The 18,419-nt window shown below is 39.3% G+C and overlaps 2 protein-coding genes across 5 annotated transcripts in view; one reads left to right on the top strand and one right to left on the bottom strand.

The window, feature by feature from the left end:
• The window catches only part of LOC122555997 (DCN1-like protein 1), a 41,906-nt gene extending 38,626 nt beyond the window's left edge, over nucleotides 1–3,280 (bottom strand). Inside the window, exons 1-2 of one of the 4 annotated variants that reach the window (XM_043702350.1) lie at nucleotides 2,879–3,233; nucleotides 1,511–1,590 (exon numbers count right to left, since the gene is read on the bottom strand). Coding sequence is in view for 3 of the 4 variants with exons in the window: in XM_043702351.1 (XP_043558286.1) it covers nucleotides 2,879–2,881 (3 nt within the window). In the remaining variant the exon portion in view is untranslated. Of the gene's footprint in view, nucleotides 1–1,510; nucleotides 1,591–2,878 lie in introns of all 4 variants that reach the window. The other 3 variants (XM_043702351.1, XM_043702352.1, XM_043702349.1) reach the window with 3 other exon arrangements.
• Nucleotides 3,281–6,280: 3,000 nt separating this feature from the next.
• LOC122556384 overlaps nucleotides 6,281–18,419 on the top strand; it is a 31,706-nt gene continuing 19,567 nt past the window's right edge. The window contains exons 1-5 of the mRNA XM_043703018.1: nucleotides 6,281–6,572; nucleotides 6,952–7,833; nucleotides 8,693–8,851; nucleotides 12,060–12,185; nucleotides 16,371–16,511. Coding sequence (XP_043558953.1) covers nucleotides 7,623–7,833; nucleotides 8,693–8,851; nucleotides 12,060–12,185; nucleotides 16,371–16,511 — 637 coding nt within the window. The 5' untranslated portion in view covers nucleotides 6,281–6,572; nucleotides 6,952–7,622. The remainder of the gene's footprint in view (nucleotides 6,573–6,951; nucleotides 7,834–8,692; nucleotides 8,852–12,059; nucleotides 12,186–16,370; nucleotides 16,512–18,419) is intronic.

The following is an 18,419-nucleotide window of genomic DNA, read 5'->3' as shown; positions in this document are numbered from 1 at the left end:
AGGTTAGACCAGGGAAACCCAGTGGATGTGGTCTATCTAGACTTCCAAGAGGCCTTTGATAAGGTACCACATGGGAGGCTGCTGAGTAAGGTGAGGGCCCATGGTGTTCGAGGTGAGCTACTGGCATTGATTAAGGATTGGCTGTCTGACAGAAGGCAGAGAGTTGGGATAAGGATTGGCTGTCTGACAGAAGGCAGAGAGTTGGGATAAAAGGTTCCTTTTCAGAATGGCAGCCGGTGACAAGCAGTGTCCCACAGGGTTCAGTGTTGGGGCCGCAGCTGTTCACGTTATATATTAATGATCTGGATGAAGGGACTGGGGGCAGTCTCGCGAAGTTTGCCGATGATACGAAGTTAGGTGGATAGGCAGGTTGCACTGAGGAAGTGGGGAGGCTGCAGAAGGATCTAAACAGTTTGGGAGAGTGGTCCAGGAAATGGCTGATGAAATTCAATGTGAGCAAATGTGAGGTCTTGCACTTTGAAAAAAAGAATACAAGCACGGACTACTTTCTAAACAGTGAGAAAATTCATAAAGCCAAAGTACAAAGGGATCTGGGAGTGCTAGTTGAGGATTCTCTAAAGGTAAACATGCAGGTTGAGTCCATGATTAAGAAAGTGAATACAATGTTGTCATTTATCTCAAGAGGGTTGGAATATAAAAGCAGCGATGTGCTACTGAGCCTTTATAAAGCTCTGGTTAGGCCCCATTTGGAGTACTGTGTCCAGTTTTGGGCCCCACACCTTAGGAGGGATATACTGGCACTGGAGCGTGTCCAGCAGAGATTCACATGGATGATCCCTGGAATGGCAGGTCTAACATCCGAGGAACGGCTGAGGATCCTGGGATTGTAATCATTGGAGTTTAGAAGGTTCAGGGGAGATCTAATAGAAACTTACAAGATAATACATGGCTTGGAAAGGATGGGCTAAGAAATTGTTTCCGTTAGGTGAGGAGACTAGGACCCGTGGGCACAGCCTTAGAATTAGAGGGGGTAAATTCAGAACAGAAATGCGGAGACATTTCTTCAGCCAGAGAGTGGTGGGCCTGTGAAATTCATTGCCGCGGAGTGCAGTGAAGGCCAGGACGCTAAATGGATTCAAGGCAGAGATTGATAAATTCTTGATGTCACAAGGAATTCAGGGCTACGGGAGAATGCTGATAAGTGGAGTTGAAATGCCCATCAGCCATGATTAAATGGCGGAGTGGACTCGATGGGCCAAATGGCCTTACTTCCACTCCTATGTCTTATGGGGTGCAGATCAAGTGAATTGGAGTATATTACAATGAAGTGTAATAATTTAGTTATGAAGACACCAATCATCATCATATTCCATTTTCCAAACACACTGTGATATTAAGACAAATATTAGATGATCAGACTATAACTACTGAAATGACAGCATTTGGAAGCATAATTACTTAGAAGTTCTACAGCAAATACACATCAACATCCCCATCACTGTAGAAAAAGGAATAGGAAAGGAATGTTCAGTATTTAAATCACACTAACCTTGTAAAGAATCGATATTGTTCCAAATGCCAGAAGTCAAAGGGAAAAATTCTTGGAACATTACGTGGTTTTATTCTATCCTAAATGTGTCAGAAAGAGTTCAAGACTTCTTCAATATTTCATTTTTTTTTGTTTTGGGGCCATAGTTCAAATCAAATGGTTAAGTGCCTTTTGACAGTGTAGTCTTGAGGGTCATCAGAATTTGATACCTTTGATTACACTACTTAGCTCTTCACTCACAAGTAGCCATTTTTCTCCATATTGGTACAAAACCACGCACAAGTGAGTGCACTAGTTACTTTTAAACCTACTTATGAAGCCGTTCTCAAAAACATTTTATTTTGCAAGTTACGAGATTCACCTAACTCAAATTTGCCACAAAATAATAACAATGCTCAAGTACGATAAAGTCCTGGTAGATGAATCATACGTGAAAAGAATCACGGAATAGCAGCAAACTGGTTTTGTGAGAGCTACATAAATAAAAATGTATCTAATACAATCATTTTAACTTATGGTAAAGTTAGAAAAAAACTCTACCTTACTGCTAAATCTAAAACAGCATCAATAAAGACTAACATTTGCTAGTAATTGTTACAAGCGTTGGCATGAATATGCCAACATTAATATTAGCCTCATTAGGAAATTAGTTGCTATTCCTATTTGTTAAATAAACATTAACGGAGCAAAACTGAAGAAACAATCTGCAGTGGCGTAGTTTAGACAAGAATGGAGATGGGAAAAAGGGAACAGAACATGTTTAATGACCAAAAAATCCTAAGCCTGGGGGGTTTTACCCAAGCAAGGGAGAGGCTATCACAGAGTATGAAGGGCAACCCGTGAACCCGGCACTCGGTCACCGCTACACAAACTCGTCTGCATTTCAATTTAAAAATAAACCACGGGGGTGTAGGTTAGTGATGAATTAAAGGAAGCCCCAACACACATCCGTCTGGTATAGGCCCGGAAAGCAGCGGGCCTCGCGTGATGACGGCGCCGGCCTCTTTCCTGTGGGCGCCTGCCAGCTCCCGGTGAATAGCCCCCGCGGCCAGAGGCCTGTCACTCGGGGTTGGCCCCATCCAAGGTTTCCCTCCGCCCTTTCTCTCCCTTTGGTAAACCTCACAGGGGAGATGGGGGGGGGGGAAAGAGGGATGGCTGTTCAATGGGGAATGTGTCCGTGAGGAGGTGGAGGCACCAGACGCCGGCCCGGGTCGGGCTGGAGCAAACCGAGCGGCGGCGCCGGCGGCGGGCCGCCACCATCACACCGGCCCCGGCACCGCCGAGAGATGCCTCGGCCTCTATCTCCCCCAACGCGCCCGGCGCGATTACAGAGAGAAGGAAAAAAAGAACCATCGCAGAAACACTCACCATCTTCAAGCGCTCGGGCCTCTTTAAAAAAAAATAAAAAGAAAAAAAACGGACAATTAGCAGTCACCGTGGGTGACACTCATGCGCAGTGCAGCGCGCTCTCCCCTCCCCAGCACACTCACTCTCACACACACACACACACACTGAGGCTCAGACTCAAGAGTCTCGGATGTAAAGTTAGAGCCGCTCGCTGTTTGCAAACCCCCGGTCACTACAGCCACGGCCACTCGGGGAGGGGGCGGAGAAGGGGATGAGCCAAACCTCCACTGGTAAACTCTACTCCCTCCTTCTTCACTCACTACCAAACTATCGGCTGCTTCGAAATTATTGCACCCCTTGAAGAGGACAACAATTTTGTTTTTACTCTGTGTGAATCGTGAGAGAGGGGTCGCTCGACCAAGAGATTGAGAGGGCAAATAATTTAATAATGTGTATTAATGGAAAATGTTGCATCACCTCTCCATGCACACACACAAAACTTGAGGCTGGAATTGACGAAAAACCCTTGAATAGTCTCGCTGCGTCAGAGTGCTATGGGAGGGACTTTACTTCAATACCAGGTGATTGGCACAGCGCAGCAAATTTAAAATATTACCATATAAGCATCTCCAATTTTTGTCAATGTAGTCTCGCCTGAAGTGTTATATTGTGTTCCAATACTATACTCCGTGTTGTATGGTACGTGTCATGACAGTGTGAGCTCTTGTAGCTCGGTTGGTCCTGAGTCATAAGGTCATAATTTGCACAGTATTTCCAACTCCACAAACACAAAGGCTGATCTTCCAGTGAAGCAGTGAGGAAGTGATGCTCTGGTCTACCTGCTTGTTTTGGATGTCACCCCACACCGAAATCCCTCCCCACCCTAAAAGGGCATAAAAGATCACAGGACGCTATTTCCTTTGATGGCGGTATTATCCCGATTTTATTGCCAATTTCAATCAACATTACAAAAACAAATAATTTGGTAATTATCACGCTGTAGTTTCTGAGAGCTAGTTGTGCGAAATTGTTTGCTACATTTTCCATATTACAATAGTAACTATACTTTAATGGTCCACTGTGAGATCCTAAGGTCGTGAAAGGTGTAACTTAGTGGAAGACTTTTTCATTAAGCATGATGTACTTCATTTCTTTTTATGAAGTTGTAGATCTGCCACGATACCTGCAACCTCTTTTTAATTAATATGCGCTAATCGTGAACCTCTTTGACTGAGGAAGTATCATGTGGCTAAGCAGGATATATTCAACACATGGTTATTTGGTGAAATTGTTTTGTCTAAGTGCTGTTACCATATTTCTGCAATAATTGCTGTAAAATGTCAAAACGGAGCAAAATTCACGTGTTCCTTTTGTTCTTACAGCTTTATAAACAAAAAACTTGCAAAACAAGGCCACATTATGTAATAACAATGAGAATAATTCTGCGTATACTTTGTCATAAATTGTTATATTGTGATAATTAAAGCAAATACAGCGAATGCCGGAAGTCTGAAATAAGAACAAAAATGTTGGACATATTCAGCAAGTTTGGCACCGTTTCTGGAGAGGTAAACATTTAACATTTAAAGTTAAATACAACATCTTCAGAACAATTATGCAATACCGTGTTAATATATAGTAAAATTCAACTGGAGTATACTTCATTTAATATACCTATTCCTCAAAATCAACACCTTTCAAAACATAAGTTTTGCAACCCCGGTCACTCCAGCCACGACCACTCGGGGAGGGGGCGGAGAAGGGGATGAGCCAAACTCCCATGGCAAACTCTACTTTCTCCTCGACTCCTTCACTCAAAATAGAATATGTATGGATGTTCGATATACATTGATCATAATTTCTCCGTGGAATGCATTGCATTACATTTACATTACATTATAGTGTGGAAACAGGCCCTTCGGCCCAACAAGTCCACACCGACCCTCCGAAGCACAACCCACTCATACCCCTACATTTACCCCTTACCTAACACTAGTCATCTGAAAACCTGAAAATGTCATTGTGGAAATATCATCTACTGTTCAGACTTTAGTACTGATTGTGGAATTTCTCATATTATGAAACATATCACAGGTTGTGACTGGAATGGATTTTGTAACCACTAGCCTCAGATTATGAGGTTTTCTTCTAGGTAAAAACAAGAGGAAATTGAAGCTTCCACTAACTCATTCCATCCCAGAATGTTTCATATCCAAATGTTTACCTTAGTAAGAAATGCTCATGTTGTTGGCACTTCATATAATAATATTATTATTGCAAAGATTAATCTGAACAGTACGACAATTTAATGTATAAAAATAACTTCTAGCTTCTCATAAAACTTGATTTACATAATTTCAGAGAGCCACAAATCATGTAAAAGCAATGTAGTGGAAATGCTGGAGATTTGAAATAAAAACAGAGATTGCTAGAGAAATTCTGCAGCTCTGGCAGCATTAGTGTGGGAAGAAACGGGAGTTAATATTTCGAGTCCAATGACACTTCTTCGGAATTCAACTCATTAACTACTTTTTCAGTGCCCTTTTCCAGTCAATGTAACCTTATATAAAAATAAACAGAACCTCCTTATTCAGTAGTGAAACAATTGGAATCATACCTTTGTTTAGGCAATATTGTGAAACGGCATGCTATTTGGATTAACCATTACCAAGTTTTTGATTCAATAATGTATATCTTTCTCAAAGCGTCCAATAACATCTGCATTCCCCAAATGTGCCAAGCATGATTCATTATGCCGGAGTTCCTCCAGGTATTCATTTATATTCAAGAATACGTCGTTAATATAGAAATGGGTAGTTTGACCCGATTTCCAAATTTCAGCTACAGTTTCTTATGTATAGACACTGGACTGTATTTGGGTGAAAATCATACATCAACAGGTACCCTTTCGGATTGTAAGGACATTTCTATTCACGACTAACGAGAAAGGGGAGGAGGAGAAACATTAGCAGCACGTGGAGGAAACTGTTAGGTCGGAAGACGGACATAATGTCAGATTTATTATGTAACGGATCTTTTGTGTTCACGGTGATATGACTGGCGAGGAATTAGATTAGATTAGATTCTCTACAGTGCGGAAACAGGCCCTACGGCCCAACTAGTCCACAGCGACCCACCGAAGAGTAATCCACCCAGACCCATTCCCCATATTAACCTTGACTAATGCGCCTAACTCTATGGGCAATTTAGCATGACCAATTCATCTAACCTGCACATCTTTGGACTGTAGGAGCACCCCGAGGAAACCCACGCAGACACGGGCAGAATGTGCAAGCTCCACACAGACAGTCGCCCGAGGCTGGAATCGAACCCAGGTCCCTGGTGCTGTGAGGCAGAAGTATTAAGCACTGATAATTGAGTGTGTGTCAAACCTTGTACAGTAATACAAAATCTGTGCGTATTAAATAAACTCAGCCTTAGGATAAGCAATCTTTAATTAACGTTTGATGCAAAGATTTTATTAGTTCGAACCTGCTTCAGGCTCCATGTCAACAGTTGACTTTGTTCCCTTGGCCAGTGTTTGTATCTAGTCTGTGTCAACTGGAATGTTAAAAAAAGCGCCTTCGTTACAGTAAAGATGATAAATGTTCCTCGCATGCATTTAGATAATCCATTTGAATGTTTGTGGCATTACCCCTGTCCAAGGACGACATTCTAAAATTGTTTGCAAGCCGCAGTCCATGAAGTCTGTAGGGTGAGATATAAATTCATGTTGTTGTTGTTGTTGTCGTCATGTTTTTGTGCATGCCGTGCTTCACCTGAACCTATACCCGCGAAGAGAAACTCCCTTCCTCCTTCCTTCCTTCCTTCCTTTTAGAATGGAAGTTAAGTACTAAATCTGAAAGTGGACCTTTCCCCCATAGCCATAAATATTGAGTATTTATGGTGTGAATGTAATTGTTGAAAATGAGTACGGATGGTATTTCAATTTAGAAAGACTCCCGGTAGTTAAAAGAGACACGTGAAAATCGTAAGCTATAATACCGAACTCGATTACTGTGAACAACAAGACAGAGGTACGCAAGTATTGAAAATCAAATTAATAGTTTAATTCTTCTTTCTGTACCACCTAGATCAAAATGTACTCCCCAATTATGAACTACAAGATTGCAACATCGACAAAGCAAGTAACAGATGGCCTATTATATGAAACCGTATTTATAAAGATACTTGAAGGCATATCAGAATCATACGAATTTATTTAAGTATCACAATAAAGGACAAGAAACTTTGTAAATATTTGACTTACTAATGCAGTTTCTTCACAACACGATTTGCTATTAGAGATTTGCGACTTCTGGGAACCAGTTTGAGAGTTTTAGTACTCATTGATGTAGAGAGCAAAATCATCAGAAAGAAAACCTATCTTTCTGTTTCCAGATTAAAGTTCAAACTAAGGACGAATTGATTATCCGCATAAATGCGTAGTTTGAATTGACCTCAATAAATAAATCTTCAAATCCAGTTAAATCATTCAGAATTAGATGTTGAATCGTGACTTGAATAAACATGAAACTTTTATTGCATGTATTTTTAAAAATCTGTAGTCAACAAATCAGCAGTGTGAGCGATCTTAGCAGGATTTTTCAAATAACAAAGCTTGTAGTTCGCGCCTTTCAGATAGGATGCTTGTGTGTTGTTGAAGGTCCAATCGGCAGAGAGTGGGGCGGGGCTCCCGAAGTCCAGGTTCTGTATTAGACCTTCCTTGACAGGGATTCGTGAAACAGTCGAGGAACCCGAAACAATGGAGAGATACGAGGCTGCCATGGTGCTGGGAGCTCTTGGGAATGCCATCGGTTATTACAACGCTTGCAATGAGTGCAACAAACCGGGACTAAAACTGACGGAGTCAGATTTATCAAGAGAAATTTACACAATGATTTCAAAATCAGTTCAGTGGCAGGCTCCATTTGATACTCTTATGCACATAGCAACTGCTGAAGCGTTAATATCTGGTGAGTTTTCATTCTGGTCTTCGATTTCCTTTCCTCTTTTTTTTTGTTTCTTGACCTTGCTTTGTCTATTTTGTTTCGTTTCTCTTTTGTTCTTGTTGATATTGGTAAAGCCTAACTCGGCCCACCCATAAACACAGCCCATTCACACGCTTCTATTACACAGAGAAGCTGATCCTCATGTGTCTTTACCTATAAAGATATGAATGTAGTAATGCGTGTCTCGTCACGGAGACTATTTTGTACCGCTTGCTTCGGACCGATATTAGCATCAAATTGCCCTGTGCCAAAGGCTTTAGCCTTGCGAACTATCCAATTTAAACGATCAACATTACATCACCACTGCCTTTACTCTGACCAGATAGTGACACTGAAATACCAAAGAAACTGCTACCTTCCATCTATGTCATATATGGATATGCAAAATAAACTTCGAAGTATCTCAAAATACTAATTTAGGTCCCACCCAACACTGTTGACGAATGAAAACTCAGCAGTAAGCTGAAAAACAGACTGATCACTGGTAAACTAAAAAAATGTAATTTCACCACTTTTTTCTTTCCAAAAACCACATTTTTTTAATCGTGTGATAAGTATGTTTTTAATAGAAAGACTTCAAGAGGAGCTCCATCCACTCACCACCAAAGCTCTGTTCGTCAAGTTGTTGTTTCGGGTGTGGATTCTTCATCAGAACTTTTAACCTGATGGGTACTTTCAACATCTTCAAATGTATTTTGTTACATTCCACATATTCTTGTATGTGTTGTATATTTAAGATGGCTCGTCCATGCGTTTGCTTTAAAAAATTATCAAAGATGAACTAATTGTTTACAGTCATAAACAGTCTGTGCCATTCTTTCAGATAGGGGTTCCGTACAAGAACTGTGCAGCCAGGCAGCGAAGAGATATCTCATTACATTGCACAGATATCAGAAATGTCATCCAAAAATCGTATCCGATGGAGCCCAAGTTCAGACAAATAACTATGCATCCAAAGGATACACTCCCTTCAGTAGAAAAGGTGAACACCATTTCATGTAATTTTAACAAAGTGTGTGTCTGTTAATTGCGCTTCGAGGCTGTGAAATCTTAATGTATCGATTGGAGGAAATGTGGGTAGATTTAAGATGAGCTGGAAAAGAATAATTCGTAACCGATAATTGGTACAAACTAATATTCAGATTTCAGTTGATATTCCATAATCCATAAATGAACCTTTAATCAGATAAGTGAGGGAGCTATTCAACTGAATGTTTTCTTCGTATATTTTATATGTTAAGTTTGTGCAGGTAATCTTTTCCGATATTTTGTCACCAGCTGTTGCCAGATTAGACAGGAATAATCAATGTGCTTCTTGTCATATATGATATTCACAATGAAGAATTGGTGGCTGACTGCAAGTTAAACAAATGTTCATTTATAGCTGGTTACCACAAAAGCATAGTTATGCTTAATCTGAATGAGAGATTCATTTTTCAAAAAAAAAAGCTTACTATACATAAGATACAAAGAAAAATTAAAACTCGTCTACACAGGGAGAAATCTTCCTGGTGTTATTCACAAGTGCTTTCCGATATGAATAGGAAGGCTAGAGGAAAATGATCAACTACCAACATCACAGCAGTAATTAAGGAGACAATGGTCAGAATATATCCTGAATTTCAGATGATATTATATGACTTTCATTTGGGTAACTTTAGCACTAACAGTGGGGCAGTTAAAAGTTTCAAATAGGATGTTACAGAAGTGAAATGAAGCCAGGAAGCTAGAAAGATTTGAAGCATGGAAGTGGGAATTGTGGTTAGTGACAACATATCTTGTGTCTACACTTTCAAGAGTATGAAATCATGACAATTCTGTATAGTTGGACAAGGTACCTAACCGGAGGGGTCCACTTACAATATTGGTGAGCATAGGATGGAGAAACGTAACAAAATGACGACTGCTTTAATGGGAGAGGTTTGATAAAGCAGGGGATGCTGCTCATAGAAAAGCAGAATTTGGAGGAGTAATTGGAGTGGGAGGGAAGACACTTCACTATTATAAATGATTAGGACAAGGTAAGCCACTGTGAGAAGGTTGGACATTGATATCTGGCAGAAGGAAATAGTGGCTAAAGCACCTGCATTGATGATCATCCCTTTAAATATTTTTAGAGTTGAGGTTTAGAGTGACAGTTGAAAGAGTTTGCAGGAATCATTGACATTGAGAACAGGAATCTAAGATTATTGTTCATTTCCATGATGTTCCTGGCATTGTAAGAAGTTTAAATTTGTAGAAGGATGTTTGAAATTAGGTATGGTAATTCCAGATAATAAGTCGTAGAATGATTACAGTCAGATTTATTTCGATTTTTTAAGGAGTTGAAGAATTAATACAGCCCACTGTGTCTGTACTAGCCTTCTGTGGATCAATTCACATGGCTTTTCCCCAGAGCTTTGTAAAATTTTTTCAGATAATGATGCAGTTCCATTTTGAAAGCTTCAATTAAATCTGACCCAACCATACTCTAGTGCAATGTATTCCAGATTCAAACCACTAATTGCATGGAAAAAATAATTCCTTGTTTTCCATTGCTTGTTTTGTCAATTGCCCCCAATCTTGTTCTCAATCCTTCTACCAAGGGGAATAATATCTTTCTATTCTGTCCAGACAGTAGTAAGCTGTAGCATTCATGTAATAGATACACCTGCGCTTATGGTCCTTCACAGTATTCCTGCTACTATTTCAGCTGTAGAGACTTATTATGTAGTGAAAGTTGGCTGTCATTAGCTTTAATAATATATCAGAGTGATAGTGTGGCAGATAAAATGAAAATCTAAATCCTGCAAGGATCATAAAGTAGTTGAATATCCAAGAAAATAAATGAGTGCCAGACAGCAGCCAAAGTAGTATCCATTTTTACAAAGAAAAGATTGGTATACTGGATAAACATTGTGTAGTTTGCTGCACATTGGTGAATGGAAAAGTTCTCACAGCACCAGGGTCCCAGGTTTGATTCCAGCCTTGGGCGACTGTCTGTGTGGAGTTTGCCCATTCTCCTCGTGTCTGCATGAGTTTCCTCTGGGTGCTCCGGTTTCCTCTCACAGTTCAAAGATGTGCAGGTCAGGTGAATTGGCCACGTTAAATTGCCCATAGTGTTAGATGCATTAGTCAGAAGGAAATGGGTCTGGGTGGGTTACTCTTCGGAGGGTCGGTGTGGACTGGTTGGGCCAAAGGGCCTGTTTCCATCCTGTAGGAAATCTAATCTAAAATATGAAAATGACAATAGAATTGATACATTGTGACATTTTTGTCACAGCAATGAAGATTACAAGACAATATCATGTCATATGATAGAAATGACATAAAAAGTAGTGTATGTGAGGTAGGAGCATACTGTTTCATTAGCTTTGATGTGTAGAATGAGAGACCACAAAACAAAGATTGAACGTGTTATACATGTGCATTAATTTCTATTATCAACAAATAAATGAAGAAGGCCAGGATAGAAAACCAATCAGTTTTAGTGAGTTATTTTGCAAACATAAGGAGCAAATGTGAAATTGTACATAACTCGTTGGGTCTACTGAACATTTGAGTAATTCAAATAGTTGCTGATTCAAAGTGTTTACAAAAAAAAATCCGGTATTGTAAGTTTGCTTGCCTTAGTAAATGCTTAATGTTTTGGTGAATCTTGAATAGTTCACGGGAAATAACCTGATGTGTACAGCAATACTGTGATAATACAAGTTGAAATTTAATTTCAAAGTGAAGAAGAGAATTCATTCTTTTATGTTTGAACATTTCTTTACTGATTTCGTTTCTATATAAACACAAATTGCTGGAAAAACTCAACAGGTCTGATAGCATCTGTGGAGAGAAAACTAAGTTAACATTATAGGCTAGTGACACTGGTGAGTTTTTCCAGCAACTTCTGTGTTTCTGATTTCCAGCATCTGCAGTTCTTTGTTTTTTTTTCATTTCTATAGAAATGAGTTGTATATTTGTGATATACATAGGTTTGAATATACCATGAGATGGTAAGATGAAGTTTAGTTATTCAGTCCACTATGTAAATATTAAAGGATTTAAGTGAAAGCTTATTATCCACTAGGTCGTAAATAAGTATAATATAATGATGGCTGTTTAAAGGGTCATAATTAGCATTGGTTTAGTAAGATTGGTATGTACAAGTGATGTGGAATTTGAAGCACCACTCATAATTGCTGTCACATGTCAATCCACAGAACCTAAATTTGGAGCAGCTGCAAGAACAATGTGTATTGGTATGTGCTATTCAAAGGCAGAACAACTGAATGACCTCCTTCAAGCCAGCATTGAATGTGGTCGAATGACGCACAGTAACCCAGCAGGTAATATGTGAAAGATTAAGTAATTCCCTTTCAGCAGTGTGTGTGTCCCATGAGTGTCAAGATAATTGTTCCAGTGCAATTACAAGAGCCATAAGATAAATTTTGTTCATCGTTTTTGCCAATGGCATTTAAAATTTACTGGACTAAGGACCAGTACATAAATTCTAATGCTGAACTCAGAAACCCCACCTTGCAAAACACTTATTACAGCTTGGTCTATACCAGCTGTTTAGGACTATGTAGATGCTATAAATAGCAATAATTTATTAATGTAAACAAAAAAAAAATCACTTTTACTCTTAAGTAAACAATTATAAAAAGTAAACTAGAAATTAGTCAGAACTCTTAACCAATATGCTGTGTTTTATTTTGTCTAAACCGTCATGTACACTTATGTAGATTCACACATAAATAAATCATTCCATCCAACCGTTTATGGTGCTTTTGCTCCACATGTGCCTCCCACCAACCCCTCCCCTCAATTAACTTTAATAGAATAACTTTGAATTCCTCCTACCTCAAATACTTATCTAACCTTCCACTCCCAAGTATAGAATGGAAAACCCAAACAATCTGTGAATGGAAAACTATACACCTGGTCCATGTGTGGCTTCACACACCATTTTTATCTTTACACACTGGGATCAGGTTTGTAAAGTGGTTTGTGAGCCATGTCAGAGTGTGAACTAAATATGGCTGCATAGGCAGGCTTGTTAGAATCTCAGTTCATGCCTACTCAGTTTATCTATGGCACCTCTGTGCCCTGCTTTGTAGTCGCTCCCCCAGTACCTACTAAATGGATTCCTCAGATTCCACAGCACTATCAACAGAAAATCTTTCTATTCTGGATTGGGGAGTATGGTTGGATGGGGTAAACCTCTCACCATTTATCAATTGCCATCATATCATTGATACTCTGAAAAACATGCATTATGGCATGTAAGAAAAATACTGCTATCCTTTTATCTTGTAACAACAAACCAGAAAGTACTTCAAAGAGACAAGATATGTTTATGACTTCTTGAAACTGTCATTCATTCTCAGATTAATGGAATATCTACTCTACTGAAACCCTTCAACATCTGAAATTCAATCAAGTGTTTTTAATGACAATAGCTGCCAAAACAATAACTTACTCTCTGGGAAAGGAATAATACAGTATCATTTCAATTTTGGAATGGAGTGCCTGAAAAATGAATATGAGAGTAGGTTTCTTTCAAGTAGAAACATTTTCAATAGTTAAAATCATTTTTTTAAATCAACACAAATCATTTAAGTCATAATAGAAAATATGATAACAGAGAACTTTGAAATATTTTTCACTGCATCATAATGGTTTCTCTGATGGACTGGCTTTGTAATGTGTCAGAATGAATACATTTGTTAATCAATTTGAGGATCAATTTAGTTTTAAAGTCACATCCCTGTGATGAATCACTACATTAAGCATACATCAGTATTACAACATGCACCAAATTCCGAGTTTTGAAGGTATGGGCAGACATGGAGCATTTTAGGTGGACAGAGAGTAAATAGTGAAATGCCAAAATGATCAAAGCTGAGGCCTCACTATTTACAGTTTGTGTTAATGATTTAGATGAAGACAGAGTAATACATTTATGTTTACAAATGATATGTGTAAAGGTAGGCTGAGGAGGAGAATACATATAGGATGCAAAGGGATATAAACAGGTTAACTGTGCAATAATGTGGTAGATGACGTATAACGTAGGGAAAGTATGAAGTTATTCACTTAATTGTAAGAATAAAGTAGGATTTTTAAAAAGGTATGAAACTTGGAAATGTTGATGTTCTATCTGATTTGGGTGTGCTTATACAAGATCTGCAGCATGTAAACATGCAGTTATAGCAAGTATTTGGGAAAGCCCCCATTGCATGGGCATTGGAATCCAGTTATAAATGAGTGTTACAGTTGCAGAGGGCTTGATGAGATGACATCTGAAATATTGAGTGCAGTTTTGGTCTCCAAATTTAAGGAAAGATAAACTTGCATTGGAGGCTATATGGAAAAGTTCACTAAAATGGTCCCTGGCATGTGGAATGACCTAGGATGAAAGATTGATCAAATTGAATATATGTTCAATTTGATATAATAAAACAAAGAACTACTGATGCAGTTATATTATCTGATGTTTAGAAGAATGATTGATAATCTAATTGAAACACACAAAGTTCTAAAGGGACTTGATAGGTTAGACATTGAGAGATTGTTTCTGCTGTTCCAGGAATCAAAACACAGAAACTCAGTTTGAGGATAATGGGCCAATCATTTTGAAATAAGGAGAAATTCCATAACTGAAAGAGTTGTGATTTTTTGAAACTCTCCAGCCCAGAGGGTTGTGGATGCTCCATCATTGAATACATTTAAGGCTGAGGTAGCCAGATGTTTTAATTTATCAAGGGTACAAGAAATAAAGGCAATAGGTGGACAAATGGAATGAAAGATTATCCATGGGTCATTTTGATTGGTGGAACAGGCTTGATGACCCATAGTCTACTCCTGTCTTATTTCCTTTGTGAAAACAAAATGCACTTATCTTCCACAATTTTTATATTCCTTCAGTAGATGTGGACATTATTGACTAGACCAACATTTGTTGTCCATCTCCAATTTCTCATGAGAAAGTGGTGGTCAGTGCACAATTCAGTGATGGCAATGGTTCAGCCATTTTTGTGAAGGACAAATAGTTAGTTTCTGTCTTGTTGGAGATGGTAATTACCTGGTGTTTATATGGAATGAACATTCTATGTTTTTTTTGTCAGCACAAGCCTGAATGCTGTCAAGGTTTCAGATTCTTCAGCATGAATTCTCAAGCATTTGTATCAAAATTAATTAATTCTTGCCACATTTTAGAAATGATAATATATGAACTGGTGGCCATTACAGAAATATAATTGCAGGGTATTTAAAGCTGGGTCCTGAAGGGTGTTTAAAATTTTTGAGAGAAAGCTCAGAGGAGAAGGTGCAGTAGCTCTACTAGCTAAGGATGATATTACTATGGTTGTGAGAGATGGTTCCACCTCAATAGAACAAGATGTAGAAATAGATTAGGTGGGGAGAAGAAATAAGGAAGGTAAGAGTTTGCTTGTTGCTTCCTGTGAACGATAACTTTTGATATGCATGGTTTCAGCAAACTAAATGACATGCATAACTGATGCTTTACTATGAGTGAGAGAGAGAGAGAGAGAGAGTGTGTTTGTTTGTATGTGTGTCATAACATGTCTGAACAAGTTGATTAAAATACCCACAATTTTCTGAGCGCATAAATAGAGAGAAATATTTCCCTTTAACAAAGGGGTCAATAACCAGGAGACGTACCTTTTAAGGTAGGGCCCAGGAGGTTTATAGGGGATTTGAGGAAAAAAAGTGTTTACACAATCGTTGTAGGTATCTGGAACTCACTGTCAGAAAGTATGGTAGAGACAGAAACCCTCAAAACACTGATGCATTATTTGATGCTCTCTTGAAACCTTTACAGGTCAAGTGCTGGTAAAAGAGATTAGAATAAATAAATGTTTGATGACTGGTGCAGAACACAGTGGGACAAAGGGTCTCTTTCAGTGCAGTAAAAACTCTATGACTCGAGATCTCATTACATCACACTCAAGATATAATGTGAAGGAAGCAAATTTATTCTCCAAATTCTCTACAGAAAAAGCTTGCAAACTCAGTTACGACATCAAGGACAATTTAGTAAAAGGAGGGTGTAGATATTTAAGGAAGAGTCTTCTGATCTACTCTTGTGCATCTGCAGATAGATGATTCAAATGAAGCATTTGAGATTGGCATGAAAGTGAAGACCTTGAGAGAAGATATACCTTCATTGCCCTATATATTGTTTTGGATTTGTATCTGCACTATATTTAGGTTTACATTGTATTGTTTGCTTCAACATATTGTTTTGCACATTAATTTTACTCTGGTATCTTTCATGCACCAGGAATTTGTAATCTAACTATGTCCAAGAATGGTAGGCCTACTATCTGAGACTAGTTGCATTTACCATTATGGAACAAAATTGTAAAGTGAATTGTGCACATTGCAAGCTTTTTTTTGTTCTTAAAATATGTGTAATGGAACAAGCTGATCATTTTATTTCAAACCCTTCATACTGGTTCTAAGTTTATACCTGAAACATTAAGACTAAAAATATTCTCCTGTAGGGTTCCTAGGTGCTTTCTGTACAGCACTTTTTATATCATATGCTGTTCAAGGGAAGCCTATTGTTCAGTGGGGACAGAAGATGATGGAAGTGATGCCCATCGCGGAACAGTACTGTGAAACGAAGATGAAGCACTTTTCAGGTAGATCTAGCTTGTTAATCTACATTTTTTTCACCCATATCTCTCTTTTTGTTTTCTTATTATTTGTATGATCACAGAATTCCTACAGTGCGGAAGCAGGCCATTTGGCCCACTGAGTCCACACTGCCCCTCCAAACAGCATTCCACCCAGATCTCTATCTTATCCCTGTATTTTCCCATGGCTAATCCACCTAGCCTGCACATCCCTGGACACTATGGGCAATTTAGCTTGGCCAATCTACCAAACCTGCACATCTTTGGACTGAAGGAGGAAACTGGAGCACTTGGAGGAAACCCATGCAGACACTGGGAGAAGGTACAAACTCCACACAGACAGTCACCTGAGGCTACTGTGAGGCAACTGTGCTAACCATTGAGCCATCGTGCCACCCCTTTTACTTTTAGATTCTTCTAAGTATAATTCAAATAGTTTATGAATGCAAATAGAATCAAATAATTTTACAGTACAGAAAGAGGCCATTCGACCCATCTTTTCTGTACCAGCTAGTACAGAACTACGCAGCTAGTCACACTCACTAGCCATTTCTCCATAGCCCTCTAACTTCATCCTTTCAAATATATATCCAGTTCTTTTGAAATGTCTTACAGAAACCAGCTCCACCATTCTCCTAGGCAACACATTCCAAATCCTAAACAGCTCTGAGTAAATACATTTCTCCTAATCTCACTCCTAGTTCTTTTGCTGACAATCTTGAAGTTACTGACATACTAACTAGTGGAAATAGAATATCTTTCTTTACCTTGTCAAAATTGTTCATAATTTTGAACACCTCAATGACATCACCTCATAATCTCCACGGTTCCAAGGAAAGCAAGTCTAATCTCTCTAATGTTTCCTGTATCTAAAATCCTTAATTCGTGATATCAGCCTAGTAAATCTCCTTTGAACCTGCTCCAATGCTTTCATATCTTCCTTAATTAGATTAGATTAGATTAGATTACTTACAGTGTGGAAACAGGCCCTTCAGCCCAACAAGTCCACACCGCCCCGCCGAAGCGCAACCCACCCATACCCCTATATTTACCCCTTACCTAACACTACGGGTAATTTAGCATGGCCAATTCACCTGACCTGCACACCTTTGGACTGTGGGAGGAAACCGGAGCACCCGGAGGAAACCCACGCAGACACTGGGAGAACGTGCAAACTCCACACAGTCAGTCGCCTGAGGTGGGAATTGAACCCGGGTCTCTGGCGCTGTGAGGCAGCAGTGCTAACCACTGTGCCACCATGCCGCCCACAAAGGTGCTCTGAACTGAACACAATACTCCAAATGTGGTTTGACTAATGACTTGTAGAGGTGCAGCATCACTTCCTTACTTTTATACCCCATGCCTCTATTTATAAACCCAAGGATCCTATAAGCCTTTTTAATAACTCTTTCAACTTGCCAGCCACCTTCAAAGAATCATGCACGTGAATCCCAAGGTCCCTCTGCTCCTGTACTCCCCTCAAAATGGAGCCTGTACTGTCTCTTCATGTTTCTTCTACCAAAATGCATTACCTCACATTTCTCTGCATTGAATTTCATCTGTTTGCCCATTTAGCCAACTTGTCAAATGTCCCTCTGACATTGCTCAGCATCATCCTCGCAGTTCACTAATCTCACTCACTTACTTAGTATCATAGAACATAGAAGAATACAGCGCAGTACAGGCCCTTCGGCCCTCGATGTTGCGCCGATCCAAGCCCACCTAACCTACACTAGCCCACTATCCTCCATATGCCTATCCAATGCCCGCTTAAATGCCCATAATGAGGGAGAGTCCACCACTGCTACTGGCAGGGCATTCCATGAACTCACGACTCGCTGAGTAAAGAACCTACCCCTAACATCTGCCCTATACCTACCCCCCCTTAATTTAAAGCTATGCACCCTTGTAATA

Source organism: Chiloscyllium plagiosum, chromosome 13, assembly GCF_004010195.1.
Source record: "Chiloscyllium plagiosum isolate BGI_BamShark_2017 chromosome 13, ASM401019v2, whole genome shotgun sequence".
Taxonomy (NCBI): Eukaryota; Metazoa; Chordata; class Chondrichthyes; order Orectolobiformes; family Hemiscylliidae; genus Chiloscyllium; species Chiloscyllium plagiosum.
The sequence above is the reverse complement of the archived record's forward strand: the minus strand, read 5'-3'. Positions and strand labels throughout refer to the sequence as shown.